A 22,306-nucleotide genomic window follows, 5' to 3' on the forward strand; every position below is an offset into this window, starting at 1 on the left:
TATTTGATAGGACACAGCGACAGAGGGAACACAAGCAGGGGGAATGGAAGAGGGAGAAGCAGGCTTCCCGCCGAGCAAGGAGCCCGATGCGGGGCTTGATCCCAGGACCCTGGGATCATGACCTGAGCCGAAGGCAGACGCCCAACGACTGAGCCACCCAGGTACCCCACCATTAATCCATTTCTTTTTTTTTTTTTAATGAACATATTTTTTTTTCAAAGATTTCACCTATTCATTTGAGAGAGAGAATGAGATAGCACGAGAGGGGGGCAGGTCAGAGGGAGAAGCAGACCCCCCGCCGAGCAGGGAGCCCAATGCAGGACTCGATCCCAGGGACTCCAGGACCACGACCCGAGCCGAAGGCAGTCGCTCAACTGACTGAGCCACCCAGGCGCCCTAATCCATTTCAATATAGTATCAGAAAGTATAAGTGAAAGAATTATAATGAAGAAGGTGGACTAGGAAAATAAAGTCTATTTAGTACAGAGTCTCTAAGTGGCCAATGTACAGAAATACTGAATTATGGGAATTTAGGGATAATCAATAGATCTCAACCAGTTTTACATACAGATTTAAATCAGTTGTACTTACACCTCAGAATCTCCTGGTGAATTCATAAAAAGTGGGCCACATTAAGTGCCCCCCCCCCAAAGATTTTAAACCATTAGGCCCTGGAATAGAGTTTATGCTTCTGTATTTGTTCAAAATCTTTCTTAGGTCCTTCTGATGATCATGATTGGGGGAGAATCACCCACATAGGACAGTCATTACAGATTAAATTGAGAGGAGAAACCTCCATAAAGAAGGGAGACTTCCAGTGCACCATGCCACGTGGAAAGGCTTTAAGTGGAGACGAAAAGAGAAGGGCGAGTCATTTACTAGATAAGCAGAAACTGAGGCCAGAATGGGCAAGGTGTGGTAGGGAAGAAAGTAGGTAAACCATCTTTTCAGAGTTTAAGGCAAATAAAGATGGTAATGTCCACTGAATGAGGTCATTGGAAGGTAGCTGTCCACTTAAAAAAAATACAATTCAGTAGAGGAATGAATCCAGATTTAGGGCTTAGGAAATGAATGAGTGATGGGTAATGAAGGCAGTGAGTATTTAGAGCACTCATTTGAAAATGTGGCAGGGGAGGGAGAGTGAAAAATAGAACGGAATTTGAATGGGAAGTGTGGGATCAAGACGGCATTTTTTTGTCTCCTCAAGAGGAAGACTGCCTGGACATGTTTGCAGGCAACGGAAAGACATCCAGAGGAGAAGAAAAGAGTAGGCATTTTAGAGCAGGTAAAATGGGGATTGGTATCTCCAGGCGTTTGTAATATATTTGTGTAAGGACTAAAATTAATTACAGTGAAGTTACACCAGTTTAATTAGAATTTAAATTGGAGTAAATTAAGGGGAAAGGGGAATCACCACCAAAAGGTCTTAAAAAAAAAAGTCTGCAAGAAAGTTCTGGGCAAAAGTGTACAATACTAAAACCAAAGGCAGTCTCTGCTAACCCTACCTACTTTCTCCATTTGATCCTAGATCCACAAACTGTGGGAGTAATTGAGAATAGATGCAAATACTAAATGGAAAAGTTCAAACTAGAAGATGTAGACAGGTACAGATAATCTGAGCTAAACTGGAGCCAAGTTGTACCTCTACTCTCCACTAGAGGAGCAGATGACTGCTTAAGGGGAGTGCGGGCTGCTGCCTCAAAACTCACTAGTTTAACAGCCTCTTCCTTGGAATAATCTCTTAAGGTTTGTGTACTAAAGACTCCAAAGCACAGAAATTTTTAAAAAGAATTCCAGGCATCAAAAGGAGACTGGCTTGGTTGGATGAAAATAAATGATTTTTTAAAAACAGTTTATCAACTCAGGATAGAATAGGTCAACAGCAATCACTCTTACTAGGTTATGACTTGACAGAAATGATCACTGGGCAAGATTATTCTGCCAGAATGGCCCGGAGTGGGTAAAAGAATACAGACAGATGTGTAAAGCTCTTGCTCTCCCGCCAAATGTGAGGTGATGAGGGTCAGAGCCGATGCCAACTGTGTTTCATTTTATGTCACTGGACATAAAATTCTAATTAATGATTTGAAGATTATAGTAGAGTACTGGCTTATTTTTTATAGGATGGGTTTACTTTGTTTTTAAACTTGTATTATACTTTGTAAGTATCAAAGCACTGCAGTGTTTTATTTCATTTGACACTCACAAAAACTTTCTGCAGTTGAGAGAACAGTTACTTTTCCAGCCTATTCTAAGAGGTAACAGAGATTCAGAGCAGTTTAACAAGTTACCTCATTGGACAAATATCAGTGTCTAGTGTGTGCCAGTCACTCTTATAGTTAGGGTTATATATTTTCCTAATGCCTGAGCCACAGTCAGAATTCTTGATCTTCGTTGTTGATGGAAACATAGCCTCATTGCATTTATTCATGACTGTTCTTTAGGAGGCTACTTGCACACAAAGCCCAAGGTGCAAGTCTTGGTAAATTTATATGTTGAGATGTACCAAAAAACATAAGCCTTTTGGGTATGACCTGCAAAAAAAAGGTTTTTATATTTGACATGTGGTATGTCTCATACATTTTTTTAATGGAGCAGGATCATATACATCTTTTTAAAATACCTTTGTATACGGATTAAAGGTTTAGCCTCCTTAATTACATAACCCACAGGGTACAAGGTATGTGTCAGCAACCATGATAAAACATACTTTACGAAGCAATTTTAAATTTAAAAGCTGTACAGCTTGATGTCCTTGCATTCTATAAAGCATTTTCAAGCAAATAAATAGATGCTTTACACCTCAGTCATAGAGACATCAGAGAATGAGTTCTAGTAGGCAGAACCCAAAGAGTTCAGATAAAACTCTTAAGATTATTTAAAACAAAAAACAACCAAATCTTGATTTGGTCAAATCTTATTTTGAAACAGAGGTCCTTAAGTGAGATTTACAGTAATGTCATTTCTGGAATAGAAAAACAGACAGTATGGGGCACCTGGGTCACTCAGTCAGTTGAGCACCTGACTCTTCATTTCAGCTCAGGTCAGGATCCTGGGGTTGTGAGATGGAGACCCAGATGGGGCTCCACGCTGGCCATCAAGCCTGCTTAAGATTCTCTGTCTCCCTAAGTCCCCCACACTCTCCCTCTCTTAAAAAAAAAAAAAAAAAAAGACGTTATTTTCTAGGTTGTCTACCCAGCGTTTTTTTTCTCCTGTATAAATTATTCTTACTTTTGAATGGATTTAAGAAACTTCATTCTTTTGACAAGTATGCCTTCAATATGTTCAAGTTACAGATGGAGTCTGAGTCTTTTAACATTGTTTAGGGTCTACTTGTCTTGATTATTGGGGTGAAAATTCTAGGCGTGTGCATATATGCACATATGTACTTAACACACACGTGTCTAGCTTCCAATTTTTAAATTTTGGTTATTATTACAGAGAGATTAACAATGACTACAGAAAATAAGGCACGAAAAGTGTTTCCTCCATAACACGTCTGAACGCTAGAAGCGAAAGTCACACTTTTGTTGGTTTCTACATGGTGCTGTAAACGGTTTCCATGTTCCTTGTCCACATGGTCCTCCTGCTCTCCCAGGGTGGAGAGTCTTTCTCTTCACGTTGATGTGGTCAGACTAGTCAAGTGACTCTGCAGAAAAGGCACATTCCTTAGTCAACCTTATGTTGTCTGCCCTCTGTCCCTGAATCATATTATTGGCTTTATGGGCCAGAGCAAATAAAAGTCTTGAACCCTACCTACAGCAGAGACAATACACCAGCTTCGGATGCACCATAAACGGAAGAGTCAAGGCGGCTCCAGCACACGGTTTATGTCTGCATCGCGACGAGCTAGCTATCAGGCAAGGCCATGAAGAAGAGGATCTTCATTCGGATTTAAGGGTGGGTGACACCGCAAAGGTTTTTCTTCCCCTTTTCCATAACTGGATGGGAAACCTTAACTTGGGCCGGCCACCTCTAAGTGGCAATACAGCTGACACTCTAAGATGAAACACTATGCCCGTTCTGTCAATGGCCGGTCCCTAAATTCACGTCGCTCAGCCCCACATTCCCACTCGGAAAGCCCACAACCAATAGGGCCCTTAATCCATTCCGGCCACAGGGACAAATCATGGAAGCCAGAGAGACAGGAAGGCACCAGCACGCGGGTTCCCGCCTCTTCTAGGCCGCGCGCCGAAATCAAACCCGACCCTGGATCTTTCGGGGCGGTGCCACGCGCGCTCCGCTCCCTCCGCCGGCCAAGCCACGGCCGACGCCCGCTCGCCCCGCCGCGGAGCTGCGCGGGGGTACGCCTGCAGCGGGGAAAAGGCTGGCCAAGAAGGAAGAGACGCGGGAGGTTCGCTCTGCGCACGCGCGCGGCGCCCCGCCTCCCCAGCGTCGGCTCCTGGGCGGGCGGCGCGGGCCCTCCCACTCTACCCCGCGCCGCCTGACGGCCCCGGCCCTCGCTTCACCCCGACGCCCCGGCGTGCGCGTTCTCCTGCCGGCCTTCAGGCCCGGGGCCTCCGCCTGCTTCCCCGCCGCTGCTCCTCGCGGCCCCGGCTCACGTTCACGCTGTCGCCCGGGCCGGCGCGGCCGCGGGCAACCGCTCCCCCTCCCACACCTACCCCGCCCCCTCCCCGCCTTTTCCGCCCTCCCGTCCCCCTCCCTCGGCCCGCCGCCGCTGCTCCAGATGAGGTGATGGCAACGGCCAACTTCGGCAAGATCCAGATCGGGATTTACGTGGAGATCAAGCGGAGCGATGGTGAGCCGCGCCGCCGCCCCTACTGGCCGGGCCCCGCATTCGGGTGTTCATGGAGGGGACGCGGGGCCGGCCGCCTCATTGATTGCTCCGCCGGGCTGTGGGGGCGGGAAGGCGGCGGCCGCGGCGCTTTTGTGTGTGGCGTGTGTGCGAGTGAGGCCGGCGTGGGGTCCGCCCCGGGTGCCGCTGCAGTGCGGGGGGCGGGGAGGGGCCGCTGGCCATGGCCTGGGTGTCGCGGCCGCATCTCTGGGGGTTCGGGCGGGTGAGGCAGACGGTCCCGGGACAGGGGTCCCCGCTCTTCCCGCGATCTCCATCCTACCCGGGGACTCCAGCCCGCGGGGCCGGGGGCAGAGGGCTTCTTTAGGGAGGACCCAACCTCGCGTTTCACCCGGCCTTTTCATTTTCCGGCAGTATCTCTTGGGGGGGTGGGGGGTGGGGAGAGCGTGGAGACCAGTGGTTTCAGTGTTTAGAGAACCGACTCCCGGCCCGAGGCAGGGGGAAAAAGGCCAACCCTGAAGCTGGTCAGGCTTCTTCGCCTGTCGCTTCTCGGGCATGCTTTTCTTTTTTTTTTTTTTTTTGGCTAGTCCCTTCCTTGGAAGAAGGATGCGGAGAACGTCGTGCTCGGCCATGAATATGTGGGGGTGGGGGGGGAGCAGTGGGAAGAAGTGTTCGATAAGCTTCTCAGAGGTGATGAGACTGAAAGGGAAGGAGAGGGCTGAGCCTAGTCAACGCGATGCATTACCGAGAGGGTGGGGTGGGCGACCGGATGTTGATATTTTTCACACCCTCTGGAGAGGTAACTGAGAGAGAAGTGTAAGATGAATATACATGCTTAATTCAAAAGAAAAGAAAAGGCTTACGTATCTTTTATAGGCTCCTCTTGGGGAAAATGTTTTATGTCACTAGCTTGGGGTGTGGAGTGAGATGCCAGCCAGGCTTGGAAATAATTTATATTGTAAAGGAGAAAACGCATGGAGAGAGAGAAGTACAATTTTCTTTCAGTTCGAATATTGGAAGAACTAGAGATATGTAATAGGTGTGTGCAGTGTTCATGACTCCATCTCCCTGACACCTTTATTTATGGCTTTTTATCCTCTTGCCTAGTCAGTAGTAACGTTGCTATCACATCCACACCCTCCTGGTTTCTGAGCAAGTTTGACTAAGTTATGTGAAGCTAGATTGACTTCCCTGTTACCTGTGTGATATATTGTTAGACCTCATATAGCTAATGATTTTTTCCCATTATATTTGAGATAATTTGTATTAACAGCCGGAAACATCATTACCCTGAATGTGAAAAGATCACGTATACCGCTTAGAGCTTTAGTAGTTACTAGTAACACCACCGGGAAAGCGATGTCTCCTTTTCTTGGGTTGGGGTTTCTTTTTATTTTCTCTTCGAATTACTGTCCTTAAACAGTACTGTTTTACTGTCATTTCTTTTTTAGGTGAACAAGGGTTCACTGCATTCCAATGAAAGTAGGATTTGCATATTATTTAAAATTTCGGGGTGCAATAAAATGTGTTAAGTTCTTTACATTCTAAGCCTTTATGATTGTAGGTGTTACTACAAAACATTTTTAAAAACCAGTATCATACGGCCTTTGAAAGCTTTGTATTTTTTTATTTTTTCTAAACACTTTTTTTGTTTAAACGCATGATGTGAAATAATTTTGGTTCATTTTAGGGTTCTAGGACAGAGACTTTTTAATAGTCTTTCAGCTTTTGCCTTTACCAGAAATCCAAACATATATATCAGAGCTTTGTGTTCTTCTATAGGTGCTAATAACCTAAAGTCACATTTCAAACCAGTTTGCCCATTAGGTCATAATGGAAATTGTTACAATGTGTATTATCCCAACCGTTAGTCATATACATATTTATGCCCTTCAGATGCATGATGGAATTGGTGGAAGGTAAAAGTAGACAACTTGAAGGGAATGGTCATTTGCATTGGATAGTGGTGTGTCACAGTAGAAAAAAAGATGCCTGGGAAACTCCCCACAAGCTTTCTTTTTTCACATTAAAGAAGCTGTTTTGTTTCCTCCTACTTCTATAGCACATCTGTATTGGATAAACACTAGTGGTTATTGTAACAAAAATAAACTTTGTAGTTGGATGAGCACTAATGTAATGCCTGAGACAATGGAAATCACATGAGTGAAGAAGGGCTGCTGTAGACTGCTATTAACTGGTGACTTGATGTTCTGCATGCTTCCTAATGGTGATACTTGTCCTCGTTTCAGAGCATGCTTCTCCAATCTGATGCTCATATAGAAATAAAACATATTCTGAGGGCCAACGGGTAAACTAAAATGAATTTATTCTTATCTTTAAAGGCCCTGCTCAAAACTAATCCCAGTAAGTCTTCACTAATTACTAAAACCAGATGGATAGCCAGCCTCTGAATTCCTAAGTCATTCTGTATCATTCACGAGGCAGCATATTTCCGGAAGTACTAATATATTTGGGTGTATTTCTTTTAATATTATATTTTCAAACTGCACTGGAGATGAGGTGTTGTAGAATCCAATGAGGGATGGCAGGCTATCCACATCCACTTCAACCACAGTCAGGGTGTTATGGGATTAAAATACTTATTATAGCCTCTTCAGTTTCCTGAATTCATCTGTGTATCTCCTCCCATGTGCCTAGCAGAGGTTCTCCCATATAGTTTTTGAGTGAATCATTCATTATTGGGTCTTTGGTTTTCAAATATTTAAGTTTACCATTCTGATAACATCTTACCTGGAAGTGAAACCCTTCTATCTAGGCTACCACCTCCTTATTCTTTTTTTTTTTTTTTAAAGATTTTTTGTTTATTTATTCATGAGAGACAGAGAGAGAGCGAGGCAGAGGGAGAAGCAGGCTCCCCACCGAGCAGGGAGCCTGATGCGGGACTCGATCCCAGGACTCTGGGATCATGACCCGAGCTGAAGGCAGACGCTCAACCATCTGAGCCACCCAGGTGCCCACCACCTCCTTATTCTGCTCTGCCCCCCTCTACCCCACTCCATTCAGGCCTCTTGGTACAACATCCCCAGAGTTGACTGGAATTGAGTGATCTGCTAAAGCTAATCTCACATTTCTGGTATTCTGAAGTTAAGAATGACAGAGATCAGATGTACTGAGATTGTTCCCCACCACAGGCAATAACCTGTTATGAAATTAGACTAGTTTCTGGAAATGGATAGTCATGTATAATTTATTTTTTTGCATGTGGTTTCCTGTTACCCTTTTGATTCAACTCATTTTTGGAATCCAGTGACTCTAAAACCTGCACTCTTACTGTTATGTAGCTAGATAGTTGTTTTTTTTTTTTTTAAGATTTTATGTATTTCACAGTGTGCATAAATGGGGAGTGGCAGGCAGAGGGAGAGGGAGAAGCAGGCTCCCCACTGAGCAGGGAGGCTGACATGGGGCTCCATCCCAGGATTCTGGGATCATGACCTGACGTGAAGGCAGAGGCTTCACCAACTGAGCCACCCAGTCACCATAGCTAGGTAGTCTTTATTGGGAATTCTGAAAAGCACTGTTAAAACATCTCTTACCTGTTTGACAGTGTCTGTAATTATCCTTTAGAGACTGGGGGAGGGATGAGAAATGTTTTGAATATTTGGAAGCTGCAACTCTGATGGGATTGTTTTCTGGGGTCTCTTAGTCACAGCATTGATATATGTGATCTGAAGAGAAAGATCGACCAGAAAGATCCTTGAAGTTAATCTAGTTCTCATTTTTATAAATATGGAAACAGAGCCCCAAGTCACCTTAAGGGACTTGTCTGGATTCTTACAGCTTGTAGTGGTAGCCAGGAACCTGTCTTGCATAGCACAGAAACCAGACTATCAAGAACTGTGGCAGTAAAGGGAGATTTCTGTTATTTAGGAACCATACACAGCTTTCTACAGCCCAATAAGGATGTATAGGAAATTGCTTCTTGGTCATAGGAAGGGCGCTAGGGAGCAGTGTTATAGAGCCCAGTTGGAATGATCTGGTAAAAAGTGGTAATGGTATAGTAACTAGAAGATCACAGTGTTGGTGAAAAGAATGCTTTAATTAAGCATCTGAAATCATGAAGGTAAAGATTTCAAAGGATTTATCGGGACTCTTGGAGTTTAGAGCAGGCAATCTTTAGGAAAGATTTTAAATGGCCTAATTCTCCTACCTGTTTTGCCATATTTATTCTTTTGCTAGTTCATCTTTACATGTCATATGTAGACTTTGGAGAATGGACTGTGTGAATGTAGGTAATAAAAATGAACAACGTAGCAATATAGTTGTTTAGGTAAGATTGTGTGGCTCTGTGGAGTGGGTGGAATGGGGAAATTTGTGGATTAATAATTTCCTTTTACATGGTAAATAACAAGATAATGGTTCCATATATGTATAGTTAGGCCTTCATACTTTTCTTTTCTTTAAAATCAATTAATTAACATATAGTGTATTATTAGCTTCAGAGCTAGAGTTTAGTGGTTCATCAGTTGCTTATAGCACCCAGTGCTCATTATATCATGTACCCTCCTTAATGTCCATCACCCAGTTACCCCATGCCCCCACCTCCCTCTGCCCAGCAGCTCGCAGTTTGTTTCCTTTGATCAAGAGTTTCTTATGATTTGCCTCCCGCTGATTTCATCTTATTTTATTTAATTAATTAATTTTTTTAAAGATTTTATTTATTTATTTGACAGAGAGAGACACAGCAAGAGAGGGAACACAAGCAGGGGGAGTGGGAGAAGGAGAAGCAGGCTTCCTGCGGAGCAGGGAGCCCGATGCGGGGCTTGATCCCAGAGCCCCCGGGATCATGACCTGAGCCGAAGGCAGACGCTTAACGACTGAGCCACCCAGGCGCCCCTCATCTTATTTTATTTTTCCCTCCCTTCCCCCATGTTTACCTGTTCTCTTTCTTGAATTCCACGTATGAATGACATCATATGATAATTGTCTTTCACTGGTTGACTTATTTTGCTTAGCATAATATCCTCTAGTTCCATCCACATCGTTGCAAATGGCAAGATTTCATTTTTTTGATGGCTGAGTAATATTCCATTGTATACATATACACCACATCTTTATCCATTCACCTGTGGATGGACATCTGTGCTCTTTCCGTAGTTTGGCTATTGTGGACATTGCTGCAATAAACATTGGGGTGCATGTGCGCCTTCAAATCACTATGTTTGTATCCTTTGGATAAATACCTAGTAGTGCAATTGCTGGGTCATTGGGTAGCTCTGTTTTTTTTTAACTTTTTGAGGAACCTCCGTACTGTTTTCCAGAGTGGCTGCCCCAGTTTGCACTCCCACCAACAGTGTAAGAGGGTTCCTCTTTCTCTGCATCCTTGCCAACATCTTTTGTTTCCCGACTTGTTAATTTTAGCCATTTTGACTGGTATCTCACTGTGGTTTTAATTTGTATTTCCCTGATGCCGAATGATGTTGAGCATTTTTTCATGTAGGCCTTCATTGTTTTCAAACAGTTGTCTAATTGGATCCTCACAAAAAACCCTATGAGGTAATGCAGGATAGTAAGGTGGTAGATTTATCATTTTATAGGCGAAGAATCTAAGGTTGGATTTTTTGTCAAGATCACATGTTAATTAGGGGCATAACCTCAACCAAACCCTAGGTTCTTTCACTCCTAGTTTTCTTTTTAAGTGCTGACACATGCTTGTGGATGATGGTATGAAGTTGTATACCTTTTTATTAAGATTTTTTTTATTATTTGACAGAGAGGGGGAACACAAGCAGGGGGAGTGGGAGAGGGAGAAGCCGACTTCCTGCGGAGCAGGGAGCCCAATGTGGAGCTCGATCCCAGGACCCTGGGATCATGACCTGAGCCAAAGGCAGACGCTTAACAACTGAGCCACCCAGGTGCCCCTGAAGTTGTATACTTTTTGTACTTCAGTGGTTTTTTTTTTTTTAAGATGTAAAAGCCCCTGTAGTAAAATTTTTTTCTACTGCCACAAGAGGCTCAGAAAACCTACAACTGATAACATTGAATTAAATTTTCAGAATTGGTGAGATCAAATTAAATTCTGACATTTTATTAACCATAAGGATAAAAATTCAGCAGTTTAAGGCTTTAAAGCCCTTTTCACTAATCACTTGTTGCTTCTAGAATTATCACAGAAACCCAGGAATCTATGTTCATTGCCTAGTCATTTGATTCTTAAGGCAAAAATTTTGGAACTCTGAGGAAAGGTTATGTGTCAGCTTTTTTGTGTGTCATAATTTTTTAAGATCTAGAAAATAACAAAGAGCTAGTTAAGCCTGTGTCTTGTTTAAATAGGGGAGGAGGCTTGAGTGTGGAATATCCAGAACAGGGTTCCTTGAGAGATCATCTGGACTCATTCTAACTGTCTCAAGTATACCTGTCGTTAATATTATATTCATCTTTTGCAAAGCTTAATTCTCGGATTAAGCCATCTACTTTGCTTTTAACACCTCTGTCCTGTAACCTAAAATAATCTTTTAAGGTGTTTATTTATTTTGAGATCATACTTCTAATAGAATAGATACAATTTCTAAGCCTTGGGCACAACTCATTTTCACTCTTCTGGTCCAGTGTGGCGTTAATATAGGTTACGTTGCCCTCCCATCACATAGTATCTCTTTTGATTAAAGTAATAAAAATGGTATTATAGTGCCTAAGTGAAAATAGGTATTAGAACCTAACCATCTTAAAACATTTAAGGGCTTGATTACACATAGTGGATACTGTGCCATGTACTTATATAGAGAGCTAAATAAATTCAGGTTCATGCTTATTGGGATTTGTCTTGTGAAAACTTGCTCAAATGAAATGAAATACCATTTCATTGTTGGTTAATCTTTTTTTAAATTTTTTTTAAGATTTTATTATTTATTTGAGAGAGAGGGATAGAGCACAAGCAGGGGGAGCAGCAGAGAGAGAGGGAGAAGCAGGGAGCCCGATGCGGGGCTCGATCCCAGGACCCTGGGATCATGACCTGAGCTGAAGGCAGACGCTTAACCGACTGAGCCACCCAGGCGCCCCTCATTGTTGGTTAATCTTAAATTAACTTTTTGTTACTGTCTCCTGGGAGTAAAATGGGTAGGGAGGTGTCCCTTTTTAAAGTTGTGCTTGTAAATCTAGTCTTTGCCTAGGGCTCTCTCGTTTTGGTACTGCTTATTTTTGTTGTTATCCACTACAACCAACCTTGCAGTCCAAGTGGGTATTTACTAGAGAGTGAGTACGTTTTGGTATATAGACCATAAGTGATTTTGCCAGATCACAAAAGTGTGATCTCATAGTTTTTTCTTATTGCAGATTTAATTAAATACATTTTTATTAATAGCTTATTATATGTCAGGCATTCTGATAGGTGTTGGAGATACAAAAAAGAATAAGGCACACACAGTTCCTGCCTTCAAAAACAGTAAGTAAATGATTGACGTATAGTATGGTAAGTACCGACAGAAGTATGCTGTTCTGTGTGTACCTGATTGCCACTTCCCTTTTTAGGTTTAGGCTCTTTATTTAGACTCTTGCAGTTAGGAGTCTTCTGGAAATGCTGTCCCTTTCACCTCCTCTGCCCAAGACCAATATCCATTATCCCTTACAGTGTGCTTTCCTGATAAGCCCATATGCATCCTCAAAATTCCTCTTAGTACAGTACCACCAGTCCTTATAGCCCCGTCACTTTGCTGAAATTGTCCTTATTTGTTATTACTGGCCTGTTTTCTTTTCTGTAATACCCGTCTGAGTTTTAACTTTATGACTTTTTACCCTTGTTTTGGTACCGAAAAGAATCCGTTTTTTTCACATTTACATTTCTGGTAGAAGAGCCGTGGCATCGCGTTTCTGTCGAGATACCGGGGTGCTTGTAGACACAGGGACCGAGGGAGGGGAGCATGGAAACTGGTCGACCACCTGCTGGTACTTGTATGTAATTTGGAAACAACTCTCCTCACACAGTGTGGCCAAGGGACCGTAAGAATCAGACACCTCCCCAGGCTATATAAAAAAAATTTAAAGGACAGATGAGATCGGGGTGGGGCACACAGTAAAATTTGCAAGGTGTCTGCACTACACAAAGAAGGACTTTTTGATTATAACTCTTGGTCAGCATTTATCTACTCAGCTTCATCCAGATAGCTTGTGTCTTCCGTACTCCCACATGAATTCTGTTTGTTTCTTAAAAATTGAATCCGGGTGTTATTCTTGATACCTGAAGGGATTTAATACTTGCGCCCTTTATAAGGTCAGTTGCTTCCCTAAATATGTTAACGTCCAGTATCTTGCTTGGATTTCATGACAACCCTGCAAGGTAAACAGTATTTGACCCATTTTGTTGAAGAGAAACCCTATGCTCAGAGTATATAAATCACTGTGAAGTGGTTAAGCCTTATGAAGGGCAGTTTCACATATTTACATTATATGCATTGGTCAGGACAATGTGGTAAGTGTATTTTAGTGGTGTGAGATAGAGATATGTTTAGAGAACATTAGATAAATGTAGTTGTGGGAGTTCTGTTTCTAAACTGGGTAGAGTCTGTATAGTGGTTTCACAACCCTGGCTACTCTTTGGAATCACCTGTGGGACTTTGAAATGAAAAACAACCAAACATAAAAACAACCCCCTACCCACCAATATCTGGGTCCTTTGCATAGAGAGTCTGTTTCAATTGGCCTGATATGGAGCCTGAGCATTAGTATTTTATTTGAAAAATTTAAAGCACCGCCTACATTGATGAAACTTAACTTCACACATACAGGTGACTTCACTGTGCACCCAGGGTTGTGATCTGTTATTTTAGAAAAAGTAGCATTTCCTAATAGTGATCTGACAAAATTTCATGGAGAGTGAAGTTTTAATGATGGGGAGAAGTTGACCAGCAGATTGCCATGGGGGGAAGGAGGCATTCCAGGCATGTAGTACAACATGTAAGAAGTCCCTGAGCTGGAAATGGAGGGCTGTCAGGTAAAAGGCGTTAAAAACAGGTAGAAGGGAGGGTGATAGAAGAGGAAAATAAGGAAGGAGAAGTAATCTGGGACACCTTATTGAAGACTTGAAAACAAAGGTAAGGTAAGGCTTCTTGGAATTAATTTCTAGGACACTTGGAAACTACAGTAGGACTTAATCTCCTAAGAGCAGTAATAGGAGTTAGCTAGTGATTAGTGATAGATTAGAGAGAGAATAATACTGAAAATGAGAGCTAGCAAGGATAAGATTGCATCAGTCCAGGAGGGTGAGCAATGATTAAGGAACAGATGAGATCCAGCAGCCTGCAAAAAGAATTGATGTTATATGGTGATATATCATTTGTGCTGAATAAAGAACAGATATGTTGAAAGGAATGGACTTAACATTTGGAAAATCTGAGTGTAGATTATAAAATCTCTTATGTTTAATCAAGCCGATCCTATTCATGAATATTTTGTAGAGGACTGTAGAGCCTAGGTACAGTGTGATATCAAAGGGAGCATCCAACTCAGGCTGTTTATAGTTTTCGCCCCTAATATCTTTAAAGTAAGTGAGCCTAAGGTATGAGTCACTTCCAATAAATGTTTATATGTAGAGCAGGAATTTACTTAAGCTATAACTAACTGCTTTGCTTACTTAAGAAGACTCAGTTATAGTGTATTAGCCAGAACCCCCTCAGAATTCATGGAAGGGAATGGGAAGGAAAAACAACACTTAAAGGATACAGCTTCTGCTTTTTAAGGGATGAAGCATTTTGATTCTTAAAATACAGCTACTCTCTTTTACTTTTCCTTTGCTCTTATTTTTGTCCTATTTTTTCTGCCCTGGCTTTCAGCTTACGTTTTCATCCTTAAGATTCTGAATGTCATTTCAGCATTTAGAATGTCTTAATTGCTGTTGCAATTTAGGACTTAAAAAGAAATAAGTGAGGGATGAATAGAGCACATTGGATTTTTAGGGCAGTGGAATTATTCTCTATGATACTACTATAATGGTAGATACATGTCATACATTAGTTAAAACCCGTAGAAGATACGACACCAAGAATGAACCTTAATAAAAACTATGAGCTTTGAGTATTAGTACTGCATCACTGTAGGTTCATTGATTGTACAAGGGTACCCAGTGTGGGCTACTGATGATAAGGGAGGCTCTGGGTCTGTGGGGACAGGGGGTTTGCTCAGTTTTTGCTATCAACCTGAAACTGCTCTAAAAAATAAATTTATTTTAAAAGGGGGGTATGCACACGTTAGGTGTTAAAAGTTAAAGCTGCTTTTGGAATAATGGATCAATTAATGGCAAGAATTTATAGTATTTTAAGAATGAAGTTCTTATTCCATATGGGGTTATAGTTAAGGTTAACTTTTGCTCTTCATTTTTGTTATGCTTAGTTTGTTGGCCAGTATGAGAGATTGAGGGTTTGTGGACACAATTTTTAAAATGAGCTGTAGTGCAACGAGAGGATTGAAATATGCTTGGCTCATGGACATTTTGAGTTTATAGGTAAAATGCTGTGACAGATATCCAAGCAGTGTGTCTAGAAACTTTATTCTTGAGGTGAGCCAGGGTTGAATTTAAACAAGTGTTTTACCTGTTCTAGTTATAAAATAGGGAATTTCTCTTGTAAGATAAATACATGAAATCTAATAATGTTTCATCTTACGGAAAGTGAGTTGGGAGTGCAAACAGCATTAAACTTTTTTGGGGGAAGAGGTAGTATTTTTAAGCCTTTAGTTTATTGTGGACTAAAAAGAAATGGGTATAGTGATTTACCAATATATGACTTTTAGGAATGGAGAGCAAATTAGAGGCCCTAATTAATGAGGCAAGTCTTAAGAATTTAAACACAGACAACTCTGATGAAATACTGCTGTAGGTCAAACTTGCTTTTATTTTTACAGTGAGGAAGTTGACTTGTCTACGGCCATACGTGAAGTAAGTAGCAAATAGATTAGAGCATAGATTGTCTGCCTCTAAATTCCTCTACACTAATGCCTTGGAGTTCTTTGTGTACTGTGGATGTTCCAAGCATTGGAAGTCGGATCATTAAGTAGTGCTTTCATTTTTCTTTCTATGGTATAGATTGCCTTCAGGTGTTTTTTATTAATTCAACTAGCATATGCTGCATGACCATTATATGTCCCTTCTTTCTCATGCCTTTGAGGGCATAGAAATAGGATTTCTTCCTAGTAAAGACTACTTTGTCAGTTATAGCAGACTAGTAAATAGCTGTGGCACTCAATCCAAGTGCCCTGGGGCTTTATGATTTCTTTTGAAAAAGAAATTTTGGTCTTTGCCAGTCTCCCTGCCATTGTGTGAGTTTAGGCCGTCCTTGCTCCCATGACCTTCAAGATTTTAGACAAGGGCATATGTTTCATTTGAAATGATATCTTATTAGATGAGCAGCTATACTGTCAGGAAAATACAAGAGATTATAGCAACTTGCTAGGAGTCCATTGGCATAATTGATGAATTTGGGAGCCTCTATAGATTCAGTCATCTTTATTTTTATAAAATTGTTGCTTGAAATTGTTTTGGGAATAATGTGTGGGTTGCATTTTTACCATCTACTCCCCCCAATAGCTGATAATTGAGAGTTGACTAAAGGATGACCCTAAATATCTGTGTATTTTCTTTGTATGTTCTTTAGGGTATACTTTTATTAAGAGTAATACATTGCTTTTAACCTTACATGTTCTTTTGGGTTTCATTAAGAGCCATTCCTTAACTAAACTAAAAGTAAACAAAATATTTTGTTTTCTTCCAACCCTCAGACTTTTCCTTCTTAATCTTTGCGGGTGTTCCTTCTCTCTCTATTTTATTAATGTTGGTGTTCCTCAGGGCTTGATCTTAACCTTGCAGTACTTCTCACACTGTAATCTCTCTCTGAGTGAACTAAATGCTTCTCTTCAGCCTTGGCTGGCTGCAGATAGTACTCTTTGTGTATCTAATGGATTACTGAGTATCTCCATGTGGCTGTCTCATGCATACCTCAAATTCAGCATGTCCAAAATTGGACCCATCACCCACTGCCTGACTCAGAAACCTAGATGTCTTCCTTGACTCCTTGGTGTCTCCGAACATCATATCCTATCCTCAGGTTCTCTTAATAATATAACTGCTGAAGTACCTCTTCAGTCCATATGCTTTTTCTATCCTTCTACTATAATCTTGGTGAGGCTAGCATTATGTCTTCCCTGAACTATTGCAACAAATTCCTAATAGGTCTCTCCACGTTTGGTTGATTGTTCTTTCAGAATAACATTTCAAACATATAAATTTGACCCCCTGAGCATCTGCTTAAAACTTTTTGTCACATGCTCTCTCTGTTGCCCTTTGGCTAAAGCCCCACTCTTACATAGCTTACTCTAGACCCTGAACAGTGTGACCTCCCTCTCCAGTTTGATTTCTTGCAGCTTATTTGAGGCCCTCCAGACACATTGAACTCAACACTCCACTTCTACCTACCTAATCCGTGTAATGTTGTTGTTTCCTTTTGTCTCTGTTAAATATTCTATTCTTCCTTGACTCCTAGATTAGGATAGGTCCCCTGCTTTGTGGTCTCCGAGTCCCCTCTGTTTATTCATCAAAACTCTCGTGGGATTGTATTACCTGTTTAATTGTCTTTGGTAAAACTCAAGTTCCATCGTATCCTTGGTGCCTAGTGCAGGTCCTGTTCATGCTTAGTAAATTACCTATTTCTTGAACCAATGATTAAATGAAGCTCTAGCTGTGCTGTTCTCCACTGCTCTATTCAGAGTCACGCATTCTGAAAAAAATTGATTTGTGTTCATCTTCAGAGCCTCAAGAAGTATGTGTCTTTGCTTTTAATGTACACTTTTAACTTGCTTTTTAAATTTAATTACCTGTTTTGAATAATAATGTAGTCCCATGGTTAATAATTAAGTTCCAAAGGATATATATTAGAAAGTCTTCATCATATCCCTGCCCCCTAGCCACCTGAGTCTTCTCCCAAGAGATAACCAGTATTACCAGGTTCTTGTATATGTGTGCAGGGATTTGTTTTGCATTTTCAAGGAAATATTTGTATATTTGTACTTATATGTAGTATAGATATTTGTAAATATGTATTTTTATGTATGTATATTTATATTTGTAAATATATATATTTTCTCTACAGATGCTATATGGTACACACTGGTGCTTCTTATTTTTATTTAATAATGATATCTTGGAAGAACCTGTGAATACATAAATAATAGTCTCTATGGCTGCCTTTTATTATTGGTTAAATATACCACTCTTTAGATTGTTCCCAATCTGTAGCTCTTACACAGCCAATACTGTGTAATCTTGAACTTTGGTCATTTTTTGCGTATTGATGACTATATCTGTAGGATAAGGTCCTAGAAGTAGAATTGCTGGGTCATAGAATTGTATTTTTTTAATTTCAGTAGATCTTGACAATTTGCTTCTAAGAGAATATGTGAATTTACCTTCTTATCTGCACAAGTGCTCCTTGTCCACAACAATGTACAACATAAATTTTTGAGATTTGCTAGCCTGGATTATAGAGTTTAGAATTTATAGAGTTTAGTAGAATGTTTTCTTCTGAAGTTAAATGGCCCAGAAAAGATAACATACTTAATTTATAAAGTGTTTATGAGGTCCAGACATATAATGAAAAGCATTTAAGTTCTAGTGTTATGATAGCTAGTATAGAAAAACAAGATGCCATGTGTTATTAAAAGTTTTTGAAAAATACACATTACTGTTTTTAACCTAATAAACTTGAACAGCCTTACTAAATAATAGATTGGTATTTTTCCTACTCTGAACACAGTTAAATAAATTTGTGCTAATGAAATTATTTCCCTGTATTTTTTTCAGTTTGTACTTGGTTAACTCACTTAAGTAGATTGCCTTGTTATTCGAGGCCAGATCAAGGAACTAAATCTCTTAAAGCCAGTTCGTCCCTGTTCTTTTACTGTTCAAAATGCCAGCTTTTGACTGGAAGGGTAGTTGGGTGAAAGTGTGTGTGTTGTTTATTTGTTCATCAACCAATATGTATTGAGTATTTTAGGCAGTGCACTAGTTATTGAGTATAAAGCAATGGGAAAAATCCACAAAAATATGTCTCCACATGGAGCCTTCATCCGTACAGAGGAAGTGGAAGATGCACAGCTATGCCACTTAATAACTTGTTCTTTATTTAATGGAGAGAAATCACATCAGCATGTTTGTTGAAGGGAAGAAGCCAGAGGGATGAGAAGAGACTGAAAAGAAAGAGCAAGGAAAGATTAATCACTACATCAAGATTTTGGAGAACATGGATCAAGTGATCCTTAACATGACCTTTGAAGGCTTTATGTGATCAGGCTCTTAACTTTTCTTCTGTGTCACCTTACACACTTACCTCCTTGCTCCCATTGTTGAGCCTCACTGGCTTTCTTTTAGTGATTTGTACTACCTCAGAGTTTTTATACAAACTCTTCCCTTCACCTCAGATTTTCTTACTGCCCACTCTGCCTGACTCAATTGTTGCTTTTAGTTCTCAGCTTAATTATTATTTCTGTACTTGTCAAAGGGGTCTTTTCTGACTCACGAATCAAAATTTGACACGTTACATTTTCTTAAACTTTGTCACACATTGTAAGTATACATTTATTTTTGTGCCCCTTTTTTTGAAGCCATATACCAGGTCTCTGTGGTTCTCTACTATAAACTTAGCATCTTGGAGCACCGGGGGTGGCTCCGTCAATTAAATGGCCGGCTCTTGATTTCGGCTCAGGTCATGATCTCAGGGTCCTGGGATCGAGCCCCGCATCAGGCTCTGCACTCAGCGGGGAGTTTGTTTCAGGATTCTCTCTCCCTCTGCCCATTTCCCTCCCTTCAAATAAATAAATCAATAAATCTTAAAAAAAAAAAAAAACCTTAGTATCTAGTATGGTATCTGACACATAGCAGGCATCCATTGAACACTGACTGAATGAGTTATGAACTTAACACCAGCAATGAATAGATTAACCAAGTCCTCACATCCTCAATAATTTTTTTTTTTAAAGATTTGATTTATTTATTTGACAGAGAGAGACAGAGTGAGAGGGAACACAAGCATGGGGAGTGGGAGAGGGAGAAGCAGCTTCCTGCTGAGCAGGGAGCCCGATGTGGGGCTGGATTCAGGACCCCGGGATCATGACCTGAGCTGAAGGCAGATGCTTAATGACTGAGCCACCCAGGCACCCCACATCCTCAATAATTTAAAACCTTTTCAAGGTTTTATGGGTTAGGTGTCGGGGGAGGGCTGAATAGGCAGAATTGAGGATTTTTAGGGCGGTGAAAATACTGTGTATGGTACTATAATGGTGGGTACGTCTCATTATACACTTGTCCACACTTACAGAACGTATAGCACCAAAAGTGAATCATAATGGGCTTTGGGTAATTATGATATGTCAATACAGGTTTATCAGTTATAATGAATGTACTAGCCTGGTGGGGGATGTTGATAATGGGTGAGGCTATGCATATGTGGGGGCAGGGAGTATATGGAAAAATCTCTGTCTTCTGTTTAATTTTGCTGTGTGCCTAAGACTGCTCTAAAAACATTGTCTTTAAAAAACAAAACATGCTGTATTCTAGGAATATACCCAAGAGAAGTAGAAGCACCTGTCCATATGACAATATGTACATTGATGTTTATAACATTATTCATAATAACCAACAGGTGAAAACCCCCAATGTCCATCAGCTGATGAGTAAACAAAACTGTGGTTTATTCATGTGATGGGATATGACAACATAGACATTGAAAACATGTTTAGTGAAAATAGCCACTCGCAAAAGACCACATTATATGATTTAATTTATATGAAATGTCAAGAATAGACAAATCTCTAGAGACAGAAAGTAGATTAATGATTGCTTATGTTGGGAAGGGGGGTGTTGGAGGAATGAGGAAGTTATGGCTAAAGGATATGAAGTGTTTTGGGGGGTGATTAAAATATTACAAAATTGATGATGATTGCAAATATCTGAATATACTAAAAACCATTAAATTTTATACTTTTAATAGGTGAATTGTATATTATGTGAATTATATCTCAATAAAGTTTTGAAAAAACTTCATAGGTAACAGTGGGGAGTTTTATTTAAACTTGTATTATTATTAATAAAGGTGAACATTTTTTGTATTTGTTGTCAATCGTAGTACTTTTTGTCAATCTCCTCCTACTTTTTAAAACTTTCCCTGGGGGCACCTGGGTGGCTCAGTTGGTTGGGCATCCTGATTCTTGATTTTGGGTCGGGTTGTGTTCTCAGAGTTGTGGGATCGAGCCCTATGTCGGGCTCCGTGCTCAATGGGAGAGTCTGCTTGGGATGCTCTGTCTCCCTCTCCCTGTGCCCCTTTCCCCACTCGCATGCACACGCTCTCTCTCAAATAAATAAATCTTTAAAACTGGTTGACTGGACTTGATTGTACTATGTTATCTGAGTTTTCTTTCTACTTCTTGATCTATTCTTCTTAATCTCTTTTCTAAGTTCTTGTTCTTTGTCCACTTAAGTGTTGGTGTTTCCCAGTGTTCTATCATTGGTCCCTTCTGTTTCCCTGTGTTTTCCCTAGTTACTGGGATTTACTTTTTTTTTAATTGAGATAGAATTCACATATCATAAAATTAACCCTTTTTAGGCAATAAACTAAAAAATGAGACTAATCTAAAAAGCTTCTGCACGGCAAAGGAAACCATCAACAAAATGAAAAGGCAGCCTATCAAATGGAAGAAAATATTTGCAAGTCATATATCTGATAAGGGGTTAATATCTAAAATATGTTAAGAATTCAGTATCTAAAAACCAGACAATCTGATTTAAAAATGGGCGGAGGCCCTGCATAGACATTTTTCCAAAACACACATACACATGGCTGTTAATCAAAAAGACAAGAAATGACAAGTGTTGGTGAGGATGTGGAGAAAAGGGAACCCTCATGCACTGTTGGTGAGAATATAAATTGGTACAACCACTGTGGAACACAGTATGGAAATGCCTTAGAAAATTAAAAATAGAACTATCATGTGAGGGGCGCCTGGGTGGCTCAGTTGTTAAGTATCTGCCTTCGGCTCAGGTCATGATCCCCGGGTCCTGGGATGGAGCCCCGAATCGGGCTCCCTGCTCAGCAGGGAGCCTGCTTCTCCCTCTCCCACTCCCCCTGCTTGTGTTCCCTCTCCCGCTATATCTCTCTGTCAAATAAACAAATAAAATCTTAAAAAAAAGAACTATCATGTGATTGAGCAATTCCATGTGTGGTTATTTATCCAAGGGAAATGACACCCTATCTAGAAAAGATATTTGCACCCCCATGCTCTAAGACATGGAAACAACCTAAGTGTCCATTGATAATGGATGAATAAAGAAAATGGAATGGAATATTTTTTAGCCATAAAAAGATGAAGGGAATCTTGCCATTTGTGACAACATGGATGGACCTTGAGGGCATTATGCTAAATAAAATAAGTCAGATAAAGAGAAATACCATATGATCTCCTAAAATGTGGAATCTAAAAAAACAAAAACAACTCATTGATACAGAGAACAGGTTGGTGATTGCCAGCAGTGGCGTTGAGGAGTGAGCAAAATGGGTAAAGTCA

At 40.7% G+C, this 22,306-nt stretch overlaps 1 protein-coding gene across 4 annotated transcripts in view; it reads left to right on the forward strand.

Annotated features, from left to right (window-relative positions):
• The first annotated feature begins 4,459 nt into the window (after nt 1-4,459).
• The window catches only part of KIF2A (kinesin family member 2A), a 69,248-nt gene continuing 51,401 nt past the window's right edge, over nt 4,460-22,306 (forward strand). For 2 of the 4 annotated variants that reach the window (XM_027604582.2, XM_027604583.2), the window contains exon 1: nt 4,460-4,759. In XM_027604582.2, coding sequence (XP_027460383.1) covers nt 4,696-4,759 — 64 coding nt within the window. In that variant the 5' untranslated portion in view covers nt 4,460-4,695. The remainder of the gene's footprint in view (nt 4,760-22,306) is intronic. The other 2 variants (XM_027604586.1, XM_027604587.1) reach the window with 1 other exon arrangement.

Source organism: Zalophus californianus, chromosome 5 (genome assembly GCF_009762305.2).
Source record: "Zalophus californianus isolate mZalCal1 chromosome 5, mZalCal1.pri.v2, whole genome shotgun sequence".
Classification (NCBI taxonomy): Eukaryota; Metazoa; Chordata; class Mammalia; order Carnivora; family Otariidae; genus Zalophus; species Zalophus californianus.